Raw genomic sequence first — 17002 nt, 5'->3', positions numbered from 1 at the left:
TACGCGAAAAGCGTGGCGTATCCACATAATTCTTCTAATAAGCTCAGAATTAGACCACGTGCCTCATTACAACCAGAAATGAACTAAGGCGCTCGGGCATCAATAAAGTCAACTGGCGAACATTAGTTATATGTATTTTTATTGCTTAAATTAAAATAATAAAGAATAGAGCATTTTATTATGATATTTGTAATCGGAGCAAAGGCTTGTTTACGCTACGACAGCTCGAGATAGACTGTGAATAATGGATGTAATGTTTTTAGGACGTAGAATAATTTAGGGGAGGGTCGGAATTATGTTTCTGCGCATATCAAGGTCAAAACTCATAAGATTTTGAAACAACTCTAACAAATGCGATGAAATATACAGGGTGAACGATAAAAAGACTAAATAAAGAAGTCTCGAAAAACTTTTAATACTTTTATTGACATTGACGCTAACGACATCTTTAAGTACTAAAGCTTCGTATAATATACATATTAAAATATTGCAAATACCCGTCAAAAAAGACGAAAAATAAATAAGTAAAATTAGAGCTCAATCCATACGAATATACTTTACAACTTTTACAAAACATTCATTTACCTTTACTATATACATTATTTACAGTTGATTTTTTACAAAAATTACACATTCATAAGTAGATTCCCTATGGCATAAATATACAAGAAAAGAAACGTCTACTAAGCGTTAAGAATCTTACACAACGAATTTATTTGAATTTGATAAATACAAAATTATATTTACAAAAAACCGAGACGTTTCTTAGAGTACGTTTCGTGTTAACCTGACCCATCCTCGGTTCACTAACGTTCATTTCTCCGACACCACCAAATTCTTCGGACAGTCGTCCTCGTTGACGATGGCCTTCTTTTTCAATATACCCAAGTCTGTGACATTCTCCAGAAAGCTCTTGTGAGCGCTGAGAAGCTTAGCACTCTCCACGTCTTTTTTTAACTCCTCCATGTCCCTCTTCAGTTTCGCTCTCCTATTCTGGAACCACGTGATCACTTGAGCGTTCGTCAGGCCCAAGCTAGAGGCGATTTCGTCCCTATCCGCAGGGCTGAGGTATTTTTGGTACAGGAAACGCTTCTCCAGCTCGAAGATCTGGTGGTTCGTGAAGGCCGTTCGCGATTTCCGCTTCTTCTTTGGTTGCTGTCTGTTGTTGAAGAGGTTCAGGTGGTTCTGGCCATCTGAAAAAGAAGAAAAATCATTAGTATGAAGCAAGCGCCATTAATATACAATGTTTTTGATGCCACTAAACAATTTATTTGTGATTAATATACAATAATTTAATATCTGTTAAGAGACCGAGACGGTTGTTAATTCTTCTTTGGTTTTATTAAGGGATGTATATTTGAAATACAATTTATAAGCAATTAAATTCCTTAGTTAAAGTTTATTTATGCCAAGGAAAATATTTTCAGAACGGAAAGTTGTATTTAATGAACAAAATGAGAATTTTCATATTAGTAAACACATAAACTTTAGTTGTCTAATTGTCACAGGACTTGGTTTTCTCAAGTAGATGTTTACTTGTGCCAACTAAAATATTTTTATATCAAACAAACAATATTTTTATCGTACATAAGTGATTTATTCGCAGTAAATAAACGATGCAAGTAGAGAGAACCTGTATTTCACAAACTTATTTATAAACTTAACTTGGTAGCGTAAGATATGAGTAAAACCCCATTTTTTTCGGAAATTTACGTAATTCAAATCAAATTAAAGAAACATAAGAAACGTATTGAATTCCCAATGGTATAATTTAAGTATTAACCGTCACTATTTAATGTAGTTAACGACCAGATTTTTTTTACGTTTTTTCCTCGTTTTTTTAGAACAATTAGGAGGTTAAATAACCGTTAGGTGTACGTAGCCGAAGCAGAGGGTTAAAATGTGATACATAATTAGTTTTCCCAATAAACTTCTTGTTATGTTATATAAGAAAGGAAAAAAGTGTCGAATCGGCTTTACCGGGAACATGATCACTTATACCTCGTACGAAAAAATCATCAAAGAGAAGTGCCGACAGCTCTTTAATTATCTCGGTGGATTCTTTGAAAGTGGCGGAGCATAACCAAAACAATTGAGCTCAATAAAATCACGGCTAGCTAAGCAGAGGCAGTCTATCGGCGACTGTTTATATTTCGTGTTTGAATAAGGGGAGAACTGGGAGATCTCAAAGAAACACACACAGGGTTGAACCTTGAAAATTTTTTAATTTTAATTTTTGGAAAAAATATTGTACTTGAAATTTATACAGGGCGGAGATTTTTATGGGTCTCAAATAGTGTCTGTAATTAATTCTGCAGAAAAATTTTAAGCAATTTCAAGAACTATTCTAGCAAGAGTTATCCCGTAATCACAAAAGGTGGTATATGCAATTGGAAAAAAAGAACTTTGATTACCATGAGAGAATTCTTGATACAATATAGATGGACCTGACTATACTTGTAATTTCTCTTATTTCGCATTTTAAGGGAAAAAGTCATTCTTCATAAAAAGTTTTGCTTATCATGAGTCATTAGCCATACTCAGACTTTCAAAATAACATACAGCAAATAAAGAAACGTGAATTTGTGCCAAGAGTAAAGTATTAGTTTTATCAGTCAATACAAATTATCGAAAGTTAAGGGCTCTCAAGTAGGTTTAGCGTCGTCCTTCGGAGAAATTTAGCAATGTTTTTTTAACTAGTTCACTTTAACTGTCGGGGCCATGTGTTGAGTAGGTATAAAGAGAAAAATCGATATTTCAAGTAACGCGCGAAATGTATTCCAAATAACGTAGGAATTCCAAGAATAAGTTGTTGGAATGTTGTGAGGAAAAGAAAGTAATAGTTCAAATAGCTGTTTTTTAGGCGGATTTTCCAAGCTATAAGAATAGATTAAATGAGATGGACTAATCCGTCCCGTATTGCTACACGGAGTCACTATAGGAAGGCTAGGGTTACTTGTAAGTTCAGTTAGTCACAGAATTATTCATATAAATGTAAATTCAGTCCATTAGACTTTTATTAACATGGCATAGTTATGCCAAAGCGTCCCGATACTCAGGGTTCCCGCCAGTAAGATAAGAACAGAAACTTCTGGACCCAAGAAATGGGCGTGTCGAATTCAGGAGAGATCCCCGAAAAACAGGCAGTTTTTCCTTAGGTTCCACATTGAGTCACCAAATTCTTATTACTGTGGCAAGTTAGTAGGTAAAAAAAATATATTTGCAAAAAAGTATTTCTGTCACTCAAATATCATGTCTATGTTTGTACAATGTGTATTTGGCATTCCTTCGCAGCTATGGGAATATGTCTGTACCAAAAATATATTACACACATTGTTTATTTCTCAACTTCCTGGATATCTAGCTCAAGAGCTCGATATATTACAAACTCACGTTCTCCTGTCACCTTTTACTTGCGTTAGGAGTCGATATATTATGCCTTATCAATTGGTGGTTTAGCATTATAAAGGATTCGGCTAGAAAGTCCACATGTCCCCCATAAATCTTCCCTATTAAAATTATAGTACCTAGGCCACTAATTATTTCCCGACACAGCAAGCATTTTAGCGTGTAACATTTTTTGATAACGCGACACGAGACTGTAAATTAAAGAGCGACCACCATTATATATGTGAGAAAAGTAGATGTGTTCTAAAACACTCTGGGAAGCCGTTTGTTATATAAAATATGCACATCTGTTGCTTCTAATTTATTATCACGGAAGGCTTACGAAATATCGGTATCTCCATTAATTTTTTTGTTTATAGATCCGAAATTAGAAATCTTACGGGAAATTTCGGCCGTTTAGGCGATGATTTACGACGGTTTTAATTGGATTTGTCTCATTTATTCAGGTGTTAACAGTGAAAGAGCATTTTCACTTATCGCTGAAAGTAAAGGTGGAAGAGTTATGGCGGATTATGTAATCAACAGTGTTACACTTTTTAAATGTTCATGACATTAACTCGGTTAAAGTTTTATTAGTTTCATATACCCAAATATGCTTAATCCCCTTTGATAATAGCAATTTTTTACCCTTTGTTCAAACAGGTACCAAATACTTTAGAATACTACGTTTATAATTATTATTTATAAGTTGAATATAAACACTCCTTTGGTTCATGTCACAAAGCAGAAGGAAGCTACACTTTCATCCCTACAAAGTTATCGTTGTACAGGAATTATACCCACTAGATTTTGAAAAACGTATCCAGTATTGCAAATGGTTCAATGACAATTTGAAAGAAAATGACACTTCAGATATAACTTTTTTTCGCATAAAAATGATTTCATTTACAAAATTATCGTTTATGGGATACGGCAACTCTATTAAACAACTTTACTTCTTGTTAAGATTAGTATTTGGATAACTATGTCATGTCATAGACTATTTTTTAAAAATACAAATGAGGTATCAGTAACATTCTTTCTAGAATTTGGAGAAATTGCCCATACATTACATGGGTTTATGAAAGAATACAATGATGACCGGGTAATTAGTAAGGGTATATGGCCACCACGTTTCCCAGATCTTAGATCACTAGATTTTTATTTGTTTGGTTCTGATAGCTTACTGATGGAGGAACTTCAAGAAGCCATTGTAAATAAGTTGACAAATATTGCCCAGAACGAACTTGAAAAAGAATTTAATGATATAAAAAGAGTTCTGGATATTTGCATTAACGTAGCGTAAATGTAAAAGAAAATGCAACTCAAATAAGATCTGAAATGATATAATTATAGGTATAGGTAATTAACTATAATTAAAAAGAAACTAAGTTTATTTTAAAGAAAACTACAATAATACGCAATTAATAAAATAAAACCATATAATAATACATTCTTACAAATTACACTAATTGTTTAATAAAATTATCATTGATGGGTGTAATAAATTTAAAGATGTATACCTACATTTAATTATTATTTTTTATTAGTATCTCAAACACCTATGTTAACAATAAAACTCTCTGTAATATTTGCAATATGAATTTATGAATGTTCAACAGTTTAAACATGTGAAACACATTCTTTTCATCTAACTGTCGGGCACTATTGTTGAGTTCACTAAGAATAAGACAGATAACTACCATTTAGAGTGAATTGATTCCATAGGTATAGTCTTTCCGATATCAATTGAAGAACCAAGGATGGTAGAAATGTATACGCCCAGTTGAAGAATGCGCGTGCGGACAAACGGCGTTGCGCACTGTTGCTCTGGTCATAAATTTCAGTTGTCGACAAGACGCCCGGCAGTGCAGTGCAGTAATGCGGAATTTCGTGTGATTCATGTAATTTTAATTTATTATAGGCACCTTCTATTAATTATATTACAATAGCGAAAGGGAGAAATAAGAGGGATATTTGGTTTACTAATATTATTACATGGCATTTTGGAGACCTTTTGAAACGGAACAAAATGAAATTTACCATCAATATAATAAAATTGTTTGAGGACATAAATAATTAAAATATGTTGTTGGTCAAATGAACATATAATAGAAATTTTCTACACATTATATATAAATTTTTATAATTTTTTACCTTCTGCAGAAAACTTTTTTAGGGACGCCTATGAAACTCATTAAATTTTATTGCTCGGCTTTTTTGTACGTGTTCAACTGACTTCGGAAAGACTATACCTCATGAAATTGAATATACAGAGAAGCGGCGGAAGTCATAGCACCTTTAACAAAACTTTCCCAAAAGTACCATTTCTACATTAAATAGTACGAGAACAACAGTTAACTTTCTTTTACCACAATTTTCTTAAAAATGTACAGGGTAATTCACAAATGAAACCTCGTATTCTTTGTTGAATTTTAAGGGGAGTCTTTCCTATAAAGTTTTTATCTAGGACGCTTCGTTAAAAAGATACAGGGTGTTAAACTTAAAAAAATATTTTTAATTTTTTTAAATAATTTAAAAACTAGTAGGCGAAATAATTTGAAATTGGGCACATGTATTAATGTAAACATTGTCCAAAATGTGAGGGCCTTTCCTAAAACTCACATGCTCCAGTGGCGGAGATACAGGGTATCGGTGGCATATTTTTCAAAATAAAATAGTACGCCACTGCTTTACGGGAACGACCATGATATTTTCGTCATTCGTCTTTCAATTTTCTACAAATTACTTCATATGTTTTTCGAAAAAAGCCTGGTTTTCGAGTAAAATTTAAAAAACGAATTTTGATACATGTACTCCTTCCTGGTCTCCAAATAAATTCTGTACAGCTTCTGTGAATACATTTTTCAAAATGTTTTCTCCATTTCAGCACAAAAAGTTTCATATTAATTTAACAGATTAATGTTTTGATTCCTACCTTAACAGGGTATTTAGAGGTTATTTATCTTTAAAATATGGCTAAAAGATTCTATTTTGGTGTTATTTTTTCGGCGATAAATCTTTTGACTGTCGTCGATTGAACCGCGTAGTTCTATCGAAACTAACAAGCAATAAAATAGCATCCTATTCCGTTTCGTGATTTAATGCTTCGAAATTATGAATCCATAATCTCTAAACAAAGGCGGATGTTGCTAGTTAATGGTTAGAAATGGAATTTTTTTATCGCTAATGCTGATCATAAATAATATTTGTCTCGTTTAAATTCTAATGTAGTATTTTTGACAAAGTAATATATACCTCGGAGTAACTTTCTCGGTATCAAACCATCTGGTTAACAAACATATTTTTTTTCGTTAATCTTTAGTTTCTTATATAATTAACATTCTAGTTCTGCGGATATAATATTTAAAAATGTTAAAAGCAACATATAATATAATGTGATTGAATATTGAGAACAGTTTTGTCTAAAGTTTAGTATAAAAAGAGAAATGAATTAGATAATAGGTTAAAAATCGATATAATTTCGAGTTTTGTTGGAATGAAAAGTGAAAATATTTACAAATAACATTTTTCATAAGAAAAGCATATCCAGAAACAAATTATAGTTTTGTCTTAAAATGTCTAAGCGCACCTACATCAAAACATCTAAAAAAAATTAAAAAAATATATACAAGTTTAGTATTCATTGTTAATGTTAAAAGCAATACATTTTGTGTACTTCGCTTCCAAATGAAAAAGTTGTGGAAGCCCATTAAATTGTTCTATTGTTTCAAAACCAGTTTAACAACTATAGGTATGTAATATACATATTAATAATATATACATATATGGATGCTAACGGAAAATTCGCTGTCCTTAGTGTGAAGCATGTTGAAGCTTGGGTAAGTCAAACTTTAGTAGTGCTCAAAAATATATTCAGTTTTTCTTTTTTATATACAAAGTCGTACTGGTTTGTTTATGAGACTATATTTTTTCCAGTATCTTTTCAATGATGATGTAATATTTACGATTATCTAAATTCCAAATAAGCCACCCATATTCAAGCCTACTTTTATCGAATGAATTGGAGAGTAAGTTCAGTAGATCGATATGATCAAGACCTCTAGAAAATTAAATTAAAAAACCTAAATTTTTATAAGCACTACAATAGAACTACCGAAAGTTGTTTTTTCTTCGAATTTTACTCCCAGTTCAATTATATTGCTCGCTCTATTCAATACTTCTTTCAGATTATAATTAAAAAATGGGGCATTATTGTTTTTGGTATTGTATGACATTCAACTACAATTCATTCAGATTACATCAGGCATAACCTAAATGTAACGTGTATATATATTTATAGCATCACCAACGACAGAGCAAAGACTAGAGCAACTCCTTTAATTTTTCGCATTGAAGATGAAGATGGAGAACATCAGAAAATGTACCTTTCCTGTTTTGTTCAGCAAATTTGTAAATATACTCAATAATTGTGATTAATGCACGTGTTAATATTTTCCTGAAAGCATTCTGCTGGTTGTGATTATGTTTATAGTACCGTAAGCGATTTTCTGTGTGTTCAGCAGGCGTGCAAAATTCAGGAAGCGAAGGAATACGAGGTAAAAATATGTTTTTTTTTTCGATTGTATTGTCAGTTGTGTTATACCCTGAAGAAAACTTATATAACTGGTACAGTGAAGATATGTTGTTTCTAACTTTCTTAGATTTTCTAAAATGCTGAACAAAAAATTGCGCATATAAATGCCCCTCTTGAGGCAACATTAAATTATATAGTTGCCCACAACAAATTTGGTTTAAATTGGTGTATGCATAGCAAGAATATTAGAAAAATTATAGTTCCAAGAACGAACAAATACGGCCATGTACTTTTTCTATACGTAAGATGAAATTTTTTATTGTCCTGGAACTTTTTATAATTATATTCATTAATTCTGGCTGGCATGCAAAAGTCGCCACTTATTGTCGATGATCACACAAGCTACGACTTTCAATAAAGCAAACGTTCGATTAACTCGAGGGATGAAATCTATCAGAAGGAGGGTGTATATGAGCGACTCCGACTAGGGGTGGGTGTCGATATGTTGGCTTAATACGTATAAATGGCCCTGACAGGCAACAGAGGAGTAAATTTGAGGAATTTATCCAATAAAGTGGTGCTAATGTAGCGGATAACGCGCAACGTTTACACCGCCGGGATTATTATGAATTTTTATTGGCTATAAAATCCGTGATTATTATGTTTTCGTTTGTCTCAGTCATGGGAGTTATGATTTATCGGTTTTAATACGAGTAATTAAAGTCGCGGCCGCCTTTAAAGTGAATTTTTTCGTGGCCATAAACGTATCAAGACGAGAAGCAGAAATGTATGTTGTTTTAAATACTTCTGTCAACTGTTAACTCCGATTTAATACGTTAAATCAAAGCGACGTCTCGTTAAAAATAACACAGTTTCAACGCTTCGCAGTCTATTAGCGTTAACATCAGGCTTGACGCTTGATTTCTTTCTCTTGTAAACTTCCTCCTGTTTATTTTGAAGGCGATGCCGAACCGTGCCGCGCTGACATTAAAATTATCGATATTAATAGTCATTTGTTGTGATACGATTTCTCGTTTTGGCTACTACAAACGTAGCGACCGTATCTATAAATATTTTTTCATAATCCCTCTCTTTCACGTAAACCATAAAGAAGCTTTCAAAAGGGTATGTAAAGGGTGTCCCAAAATTCAAGCAAGAAGTAATTTTGATAGAAAACACAGGTTTTTAATTAAAGATTGTATTTTTGTATTGATTCAAAAAGTATACAGCAAGTGTAGGATTACATATGGAAAAGCGTATAGGGTAAATGGCCTCCATGGTTTTGCTGGCACATACGTATTCTTTTATCGAAATTTTCCATGACCATTTTGCTCAAATGCCGCTGAATTTCGTTGATACTTCCTCAATTTCCGTCGTGGGTGATCGTAGCCTTGTCGGCATAAACCTGGGCAGTCAATTCTAATCACTCAAACGGGAAATCATACGACCACTCGAGCTATATGGCATGTGGCACCGTCTTGTTGAAACCACATGTCGTCTACATTTATATCTTGCAATTTAGACACAAAAACTGGACTATCATGTCCTGATAGCGAATACCATTAACTGTTATTTATTTCCTTACCAGTGGCATTTTCGTAGAATAGTCCAATCCAGTCCAAAATCCGCACCAGTGACACATTGTGGATGCATTTGTTTCTCAACAATCACTCGTGGATTTTTTGAACCCCAAATGCGACAATTTTGTCGGTCAACGAAGCAATCAAGATAAAAATGAGCTGTTGAAGCTGATTTTGTTCGAAAAATCATCATCTACATATTTGTTGTTGTTCCATAATCCATTCAATGAACTCTTTCGACCATATTTTGTACGAAAACTGTAGCTGCCAAACCTTCATTATTTTTAAAATATTGCTCAACAAGCAAAATGGGCTGTCACGCTGTCTTATATTGGCGCAAAATTCAAATCTTGCTTGTATTTTGGAACATCCAATATTATGATTATTTTATTGTAATGCTAATTCAAATTCAAAAATTTAAAAAAAAACGATGTTCGATACCAGAAATTTAGGTTTGCAAAAGACATTCAATCCCACTTCTTCAAACTTTTGGTGGTAGAATATGAGAACTAATAATATAATTGTTTTTTTCTTTTAAGAAAATGTAAGTGATTGATAATTTTATCAATGAATTACAAATATAAGAACCTGTGAATAGATGTCTATCGATATTATAATAAAGATTGGGAGAGGTGGGCATACGACTGAGATGAAAAAATGCAATAATCCTTTTTGTTTTTTTAAACGTTTACTTAGTGCTGACTAATTAAAAAATAAATCAAAGGATAGGTATTTTAAATTTTTAATTATTATTTTATATACTTACTTGTAAATTTATTTGCTGCTTTTAAGAGAAGTTTTTAGCCATTTAGAACAATATTCATAATTTTGTGAATCATATTCTTAATTTTCAAGAAATAAGTAACTTTCAGTTTATTTAAAACTATAGAAACAGTTTAAAATATAGATCTTGTGTCTAATTTTTGTTTATTAATAAGTTTTATTACCTATTAATAAATACGTTTTATTTAAAGCTTAAAAGTCAAGTCAAAACCGTAAATTTTCTTTTTTAACTTTTAGCTGTTTCTAATAGATTTTTGCTAACTATTTGACGGAAACTGACTCAGGGACATTGGCAACATTGATACCACATGAACGCAAGAATCGATCCTTCAACATCTTTTTCAGCGCGTCGAAAATGCAAATACACTGCCCGGTTGTACAGTGCATTATTATTATTAATGATATTGCCAAATCATTCCATTTGGTTGGCCAGAAGAGACGTCGGCTAACGCACTGGTAGTGCTTGGCAGGTGTGACTAACGCAGATCCTTTGATGGTGCCCGCCGACACCGGCCCATCGCGTCACTCTCGACTACCAGAACAATCGAGCATCGTCTCTACTCGCATGGCCAGCTGGGATGCTCGCCCAGTCTCACCTACAGCAGTGTAACTGCGAGTTAATATTTTAAACTGTAATCTCGGGTGGATATTGAATTTTTTGGGAATTCCACGGATGTTTTGGTACCCCCATTCCAGCACCTTGTAATTATCGGGAGGATGCCCACCGCGTCCTCACTTTCACACGCTCGGCCGCGCAACTTTCGGGATTAATTGTTTGGCTAATTGAATGTTAATCTCGGTGTCAGGGGAGAAGGCCTACCTGCGGGCGCCTTTGTCCCCTTCTAGATATCGATCGGGACGACTTTAATAGCGGCCTATTATGCAACTGAGAGGTGCCAAAAAGATCCCGGATTTATGTAAACGATTATCTAGATACGCTGCCAATTAATTTCATAGGTACCTATACGAGGTGCTTCGAAAATATATTTCAGGATTTTTGTGATCTCTGTTTATTGCGCATTCTTCCAGTCTTGAAAAAAATAAGAAATTAGTTAAATTAAATCCTTGCACCAAAATGATCAATCAATTAAATATAGCTAGGGTTTAAAAAAATCAATACTTTTGAATTATCAAAACAGGTAATAATGTTTCTTTTTTAATTAGATTTGATGGTTTAAAATAAGAATCCAATTTTAGAAGGTAAAATTAACGAAAAAATATACTTATTCCCTTTGATATTCCTCGAATCTGAGGAAGAGTTTAACAAATTTTGTTTTTAAATTATAAAAATAGAGGATGTTTAAAATTTTATGAACAAGATTTCTAATATTATTGCAAGTCCATGTTAAACGAATTGATCTCTACAATTTTGTGAGAAATGTCCTTATATGAGTTAATTTTGTAATAATATTTAAATATACATATATTATATAATATATACAGGGTGTTTTCTAAGTACCTTCCGTAACTTCAGGATACAATTTCTTATGGTATTTACAGAAAAAAAATTCTACAAACATGTAAGGGTGAACAGGGTTATTCAGTATATTTTGACCCCCCTCGTCCCCTTTAACTTTTTTATTTTAAGAGTATAAAAAAATGTGAAATACAAAAGTTGCACGAATGAATTTTTCGAAAATGATAGTAGAAAAACAAATGAAGTCCAAATAAAATGGCCGCGGATGTTAATTAACTTTGTTAATTTAATTGGAATACCCTGTATATTTTTGCATATTTGGATATAATGTTCCCTGTTGAGCATAGTCATATAGGGTTTGTTGGATCATAAGCGAGACAATATTAATAACGAAAAGAAGGTTTTTTATTAAGAAAATAAGACATTGTTCTTTCTTCTATCTTCTATCTTTTAGGCATTTCTGTATTTTTCCAATTACGTGAAGAATTTAGATTTAGTTGCAATATATTTTGACATGTCGGGCATTGATACGGTCCAAGATGCCTATAAGTATTTTAACTAAATCTCACTAATTAGACCGTGTGAGGTCAATTTTTCATGGGCAATGTTATATGGTAGGTCGTGATAATGACAGGTAGTATTGTTATTGATTGACAGTTTGTATTATTATATAATTAAAATGGGTTACACAGAAGTAGAAATTTGAAATATTATTAGGAATTAGAATATGGAGAATAACTTACTCTATTTTAATTTCTATAATATTTCAGTTTGTGTAACTCATTTTAATTATATAATAATTTATACGAATTTTGGACCATATCCATGTCCAATATGTCAAAATATATTGCAACTAAATATAAAACCTTAAGTAATTGGAAAAAAGGCAGAAATGCCTGAGAGGTCTAAATTAAAAGATATTTAATTTTCTTAATAAAAAACTTTCTTTTCTCAAAATTTGGCAGCTTGTACGTTGGTAAAGACCTGCATTTTCAGTAGAAAGTCAATTTTTGTCTGCCATCAGTGGCGTAGTTAGGTGTGAGCCAGTCGACGTTATCGTCATAAAATGTAGAACGCCAATGGATTATTTTAAATTTTTATTATTTTCGGACTTGCCTAACATTATACAACAAAAAATCATAATGAACATTTTGGGCGAACGAAAATCTCTATGCAATAAGAGATGGTCGTTTCAGCAATCATTTCGCTGAATGTATGGATAGGGATTATTCATGACTATCTTATTGGACCGTGCTTTTTACAAGCTAGATAACTGGTTACTTGTATAGGCAGTTTCTAGCCGAAGAACTAAACGTTTTATTGAAAGATGTATCTCTACACGCAAGAGCAAATTTCTGGTTTATGCACGACGGTGTCCCAGCTCATTTCAGCCGTGTGGCACGTCAGTACCTCGGCAACACATTTCCTAATCGCTGGATTGAACGCGCAGGTCCCCAAGCTTAGCCAGCTCGCAGTTCCGATATGAATCCTTGCTCATTTCAGCCGTGTAGCTTGTTAGTACCGCGACAACCCCTTTCCTAATAGCTGGATTGGACGCACAGGTCCCCAAGCTTATCCACCTCGCAGTCCCGATTTGAATCCTTGCGACTTTTCTGTATGGCGTCACCTCAAGTCTCTTGTGTATAAGACATCTGTACTACTTAGTACTATCAGTTACGAAATCGAATAATTCAAAGTTGTGATGTCAAACAAAATTCTCTAGGAATTTTTGAATGAGTGAAATGATCAATGATGAATTGATTGGAATCGTGCGTTTTATCAGAAGGTGTCAAAACTGATTGTTTCTATGATTATTGTTTTTATATAGTTTCCGGCCATTTTTCTAATAGGAAAAAAATTCAAGGTACCTTTTCTGTTGTAAAATGTTAGGTGAGTCCGAAAATAATAAAAATTTTAAAAAATCCATTGGCATTATTACAATTCTATATGATAAATGTTGCAAAATTATATTAAAAGTTTTTTTTTGCTTTTTAAAATGGCCTCTTCAGTTAGGCCATTTCATGGCCCTTTCATTTCATTAGACCATGGCCACCTTCTTTTATGACCAAAAGGCACAACAGTAATCTATGGTACGTACGAGTTCACAAAGCAGCCAAAGCTCTCCGAGACAGTAGTAGGTAACTTCTCTGAGTTGGATCTCCCTCTGTATAGTCCGGATTTGACCCCATCTGATATCTTTTTATTCAGCTGCTTGAAGAAACACGCCAGAGGACGGCATTTTGCAGATCAAAACTATCAGTTTATTTTTATTTGTTTTAAGGCAGGTGGCATTAGTGCGCTTAAGTCACGATAGACTGTGTTGAAAAATAAAATGATGAAGAACATTTTAAGTATTTTGTTTCACTATTAGAGATAAAACTTTTCTGATTCTAGTTACTGGGAAAACAGACCATTCTGGCAATGTCTGGAATTATGCTCTTCACCGATTTGCAGCCAATCAGACCCGAGCTGACCCCTGTAAACGGAGGCAAAGAGTTCTCATGCAGCATGTACAGGAAGCACCACCGAACCCAGTCATTACATCAGTAGTCGAATCGAGCCTATCGTTCCCAGCCCGGGGCGAAGCACCGAAAGAGCCCACACGCAAATGAAGACGTAAAATTATAATAATATACTCATTTATCTTTGGTAATTCCTAGGCTGTACCGCTGTACCGTCTCCCAATAAACAGTGATCGTACGGACAGCTTAATGATATTGTTGGCGTTGATAATTCTCGCCTTGCGCTTTCTCGTTCGTAATATCAATTAAAGAATGTATCGTTAATGGTCAGATCCATTTTTTGATGGAAATTGGATTCAGTGTATACAAGATGTTCCATTTAAGTAGCTTAGTTCACGAAAGTTGGCTCGTTTTCGTTTTTTAATATTTTCTTTAAAAAATTTGCTAAAAAATTTAATTAGATCATTATTTTAAACAAAAAAGAAGTCCAAGACATTGATAATAATTAGCGTGGCTACTTTTGTAATGTAAACTAGAAATATAGCCTTCATATAGCCACAAATAAACAGCTGTCTTAAGATACCCCAGCAAAGACAGGCAAAAAATACTTGGCTATGTCCAGGGTAAGCCTTCGTCTGCTGACGGGTATTCAGACCGGGCACTGTTGGCTAAAGAGACACCTCTGCAATATGAGGAAGTCATCATACCATTTAATGGTCAGACCAGTCAGAGAACAACAGAAGATCATATATAACAAATCTTGATTCTCTGATAACACATATCAGAACACTTAGAACAAGGCCAAATTGATGTTGTTTATACTGTCTTTGATAGAAGTGAGTACTTTATACTGATGTTACATAAGCTGGAACGGTTTGTTGTCACAACTCAATAGGTTGTTTCAATAGGTTTCATTCATATATGATTAACCGTCAGCAGTTTGTTGAAATCAAGGGTTTCAAATCACCAACATTTGTCCCATTATGAGGTGTATCTCCGGGCTCAAATCTTGGACCACTGCTTTCTTTATTTTTATAAACGATTTAATATTAAATAAGTCCTTTGGTGATTGTCTGTTATTGCTGAATAATGTGTATCATAGCGAACTGGTATGACAATAATGAATTAGATGTTAATGTTAATAAACACACGTGTTTCCATTCTATACGATTAAATTATAAATTATACGTTTTTGAAGTAGTTAAGGATTTAGATATTTTTGACTATTATTATTTATTATACCAGGAAATAGAGTGAATTGCTCCGGAACCTTTTTGTGGCACATCTTCCAGTGAGGTCAGGGAGGCTCTGGGCAAATGAACTGAATCAGAACACAGAAAATATTGGACCTCAAGACCAAGGAAAAGCTATGCTAAGGAACTTTAGCTTTGCAGAGAAGAACGAATCAGTTGCCGAGTTTGAATAAAATTCGGCTCAGGAAAGTAACGAGACTTATAACGGGACACTGCCACTATACAAGCTGAGGCTGCTGAGAATGTGACTCGGCCGATAAAATTTCTCTATATATCCTGCTCAGGTTTTGCATGGAACAGAATGATGCTCCTGGGAAAATCTTCTCTGGTGCCCAAGAAGCTGAGAGATGTGTCCACAAAGACGCTTTTGGACTTTGCAAAAAGGACAAAACTACTTGCTGAATGGGTCTGAATAGTGGCATGCACAATAGGCCTGATAAGGCCGCGGTACTATGAGTTTGATTAGAACCAATCACAAGTAGTAGTAGTAGTAGTAGTAGTAGTAGTAGTAGTAGTAGTAGTAGTAGTAGTAGTAGTAGTAGTAGTAGTAGTAGTAGTAGTAGAAGAAGAAGAAGAAGAAGAAGAAGAAGAAGAAGAAAGCTTAGTTGTAGTAACATTTAGTTAACTGCTGCCAAAAATTGAAACAACGTTACTTTTTCTACGGATGCATTCAGTGCATATGTTATATCATATTGACAGTTACTAGTGACTAGAATATTGACACGCTCCTATTGGTTTTGTAAAAACGTATCCTAATTAAAAAAATCCACCGCCCTCGTTGAACTCCTTTTAAATTGTGGTGTCCAGAAGTTATCGTCGGCCACTTAGCATAATATCACTGTACCCTAATCGGAGGTAACAGTACCCGACCATTAAGACCGCTTATTTGGGTAAAACGTGAAAATAAAAAAGTGAAACCTCACCGTTCGCCCATATGGCCGGGCCATTACGTAACCGTCATTAAAACACAATAAATAATAGCTCAAAGCTTTTCCGTGAAGCTGTTAGTTTTATCTATGGGTCATTAAGATATCGCAAACTAATTAAAACTGTAAAGACTTTTACCGGGCCGGCGGATATTCTGATTTACACTTATTAGATGATAATAGGTTTGCTTTCCAGTGTTGGTTTTTTTATTATAATCGATAATGTCTTCATATACACCTCTGCACTGGTGTAGATTGATATTGTATCGGTCAAGGAGTCATTATGCAAATAAAGGTCGTTGTGATTCTAATGGGTTGATTCATCTGAGGGAAAGAATTTCACCCTTTCACCTTGCTTTTGGTGTCATTTTAGAAACACGGAGAACGGTTCTTATATAAAAATCTGTATGCAAATGCAACAACAAATATATGAGGAAGAAATGGGCTTATTAAACTGTTTATCTAGAATAATGTGTATAGCGCATATTAAAACTTTTATAACCAATATACAACTTTTATTAAAAAAAAGCAATCATCTCCATACTCATTATTCAATCAGTTTAACTGGAAGGTGCTTAATACACCTTATGCATCTATGAAATAAAGGTTATAATGAATTATATTTATTATTAGGTGTTATAGACTTCATATATTCCA

The 17002-nt window shown here is 33.6% G+C and overlaps 1 protein-coding gene across 1 annotated transcript in view; it reads right to left on the bottom strand.

Annotated features, from left to right (window-relative positions):
* Positions 1–502: 502 nt before the first annotated feature.
* LOC108903689 (homeobox protein Hox-A4-like) overlaps positions 503–17002 on the bottom strand; it is a 118331-nt gene continuing 101831 nt past the window's right edge. Inside the window, exon 2 of the mRNA XM_018705948.2 lies at positions 503–1193. Coding sequence (XP_018561464.1) covers positions 814–1193 — 380 coding nt within the window. The 3' untranslated portion in view covers positions 503–813. The remainder of the gene's footprint in view (positions 1194–17002) is intronic.

Source organism: Anoplophora glabripennis, unplaced genomic scaffold, assembly GCF_000390285.2.
Source record: "Anoplophora glabripennis isolate ALB-LARVAE unplaced genomic scaffold, Agla_2.0 scaffold70, whole genome shotgun sequence".
Taxonomy (NCBI): Eukaryota; Metazoa; Arthropoda; class Insecta; order Coleoptera; family Cerambycidae; genus Anoplophora; species Anoplophora glabripennis.
This window is presented reverse-complemented; position numbering and strand designations above follow the sequence as displayed.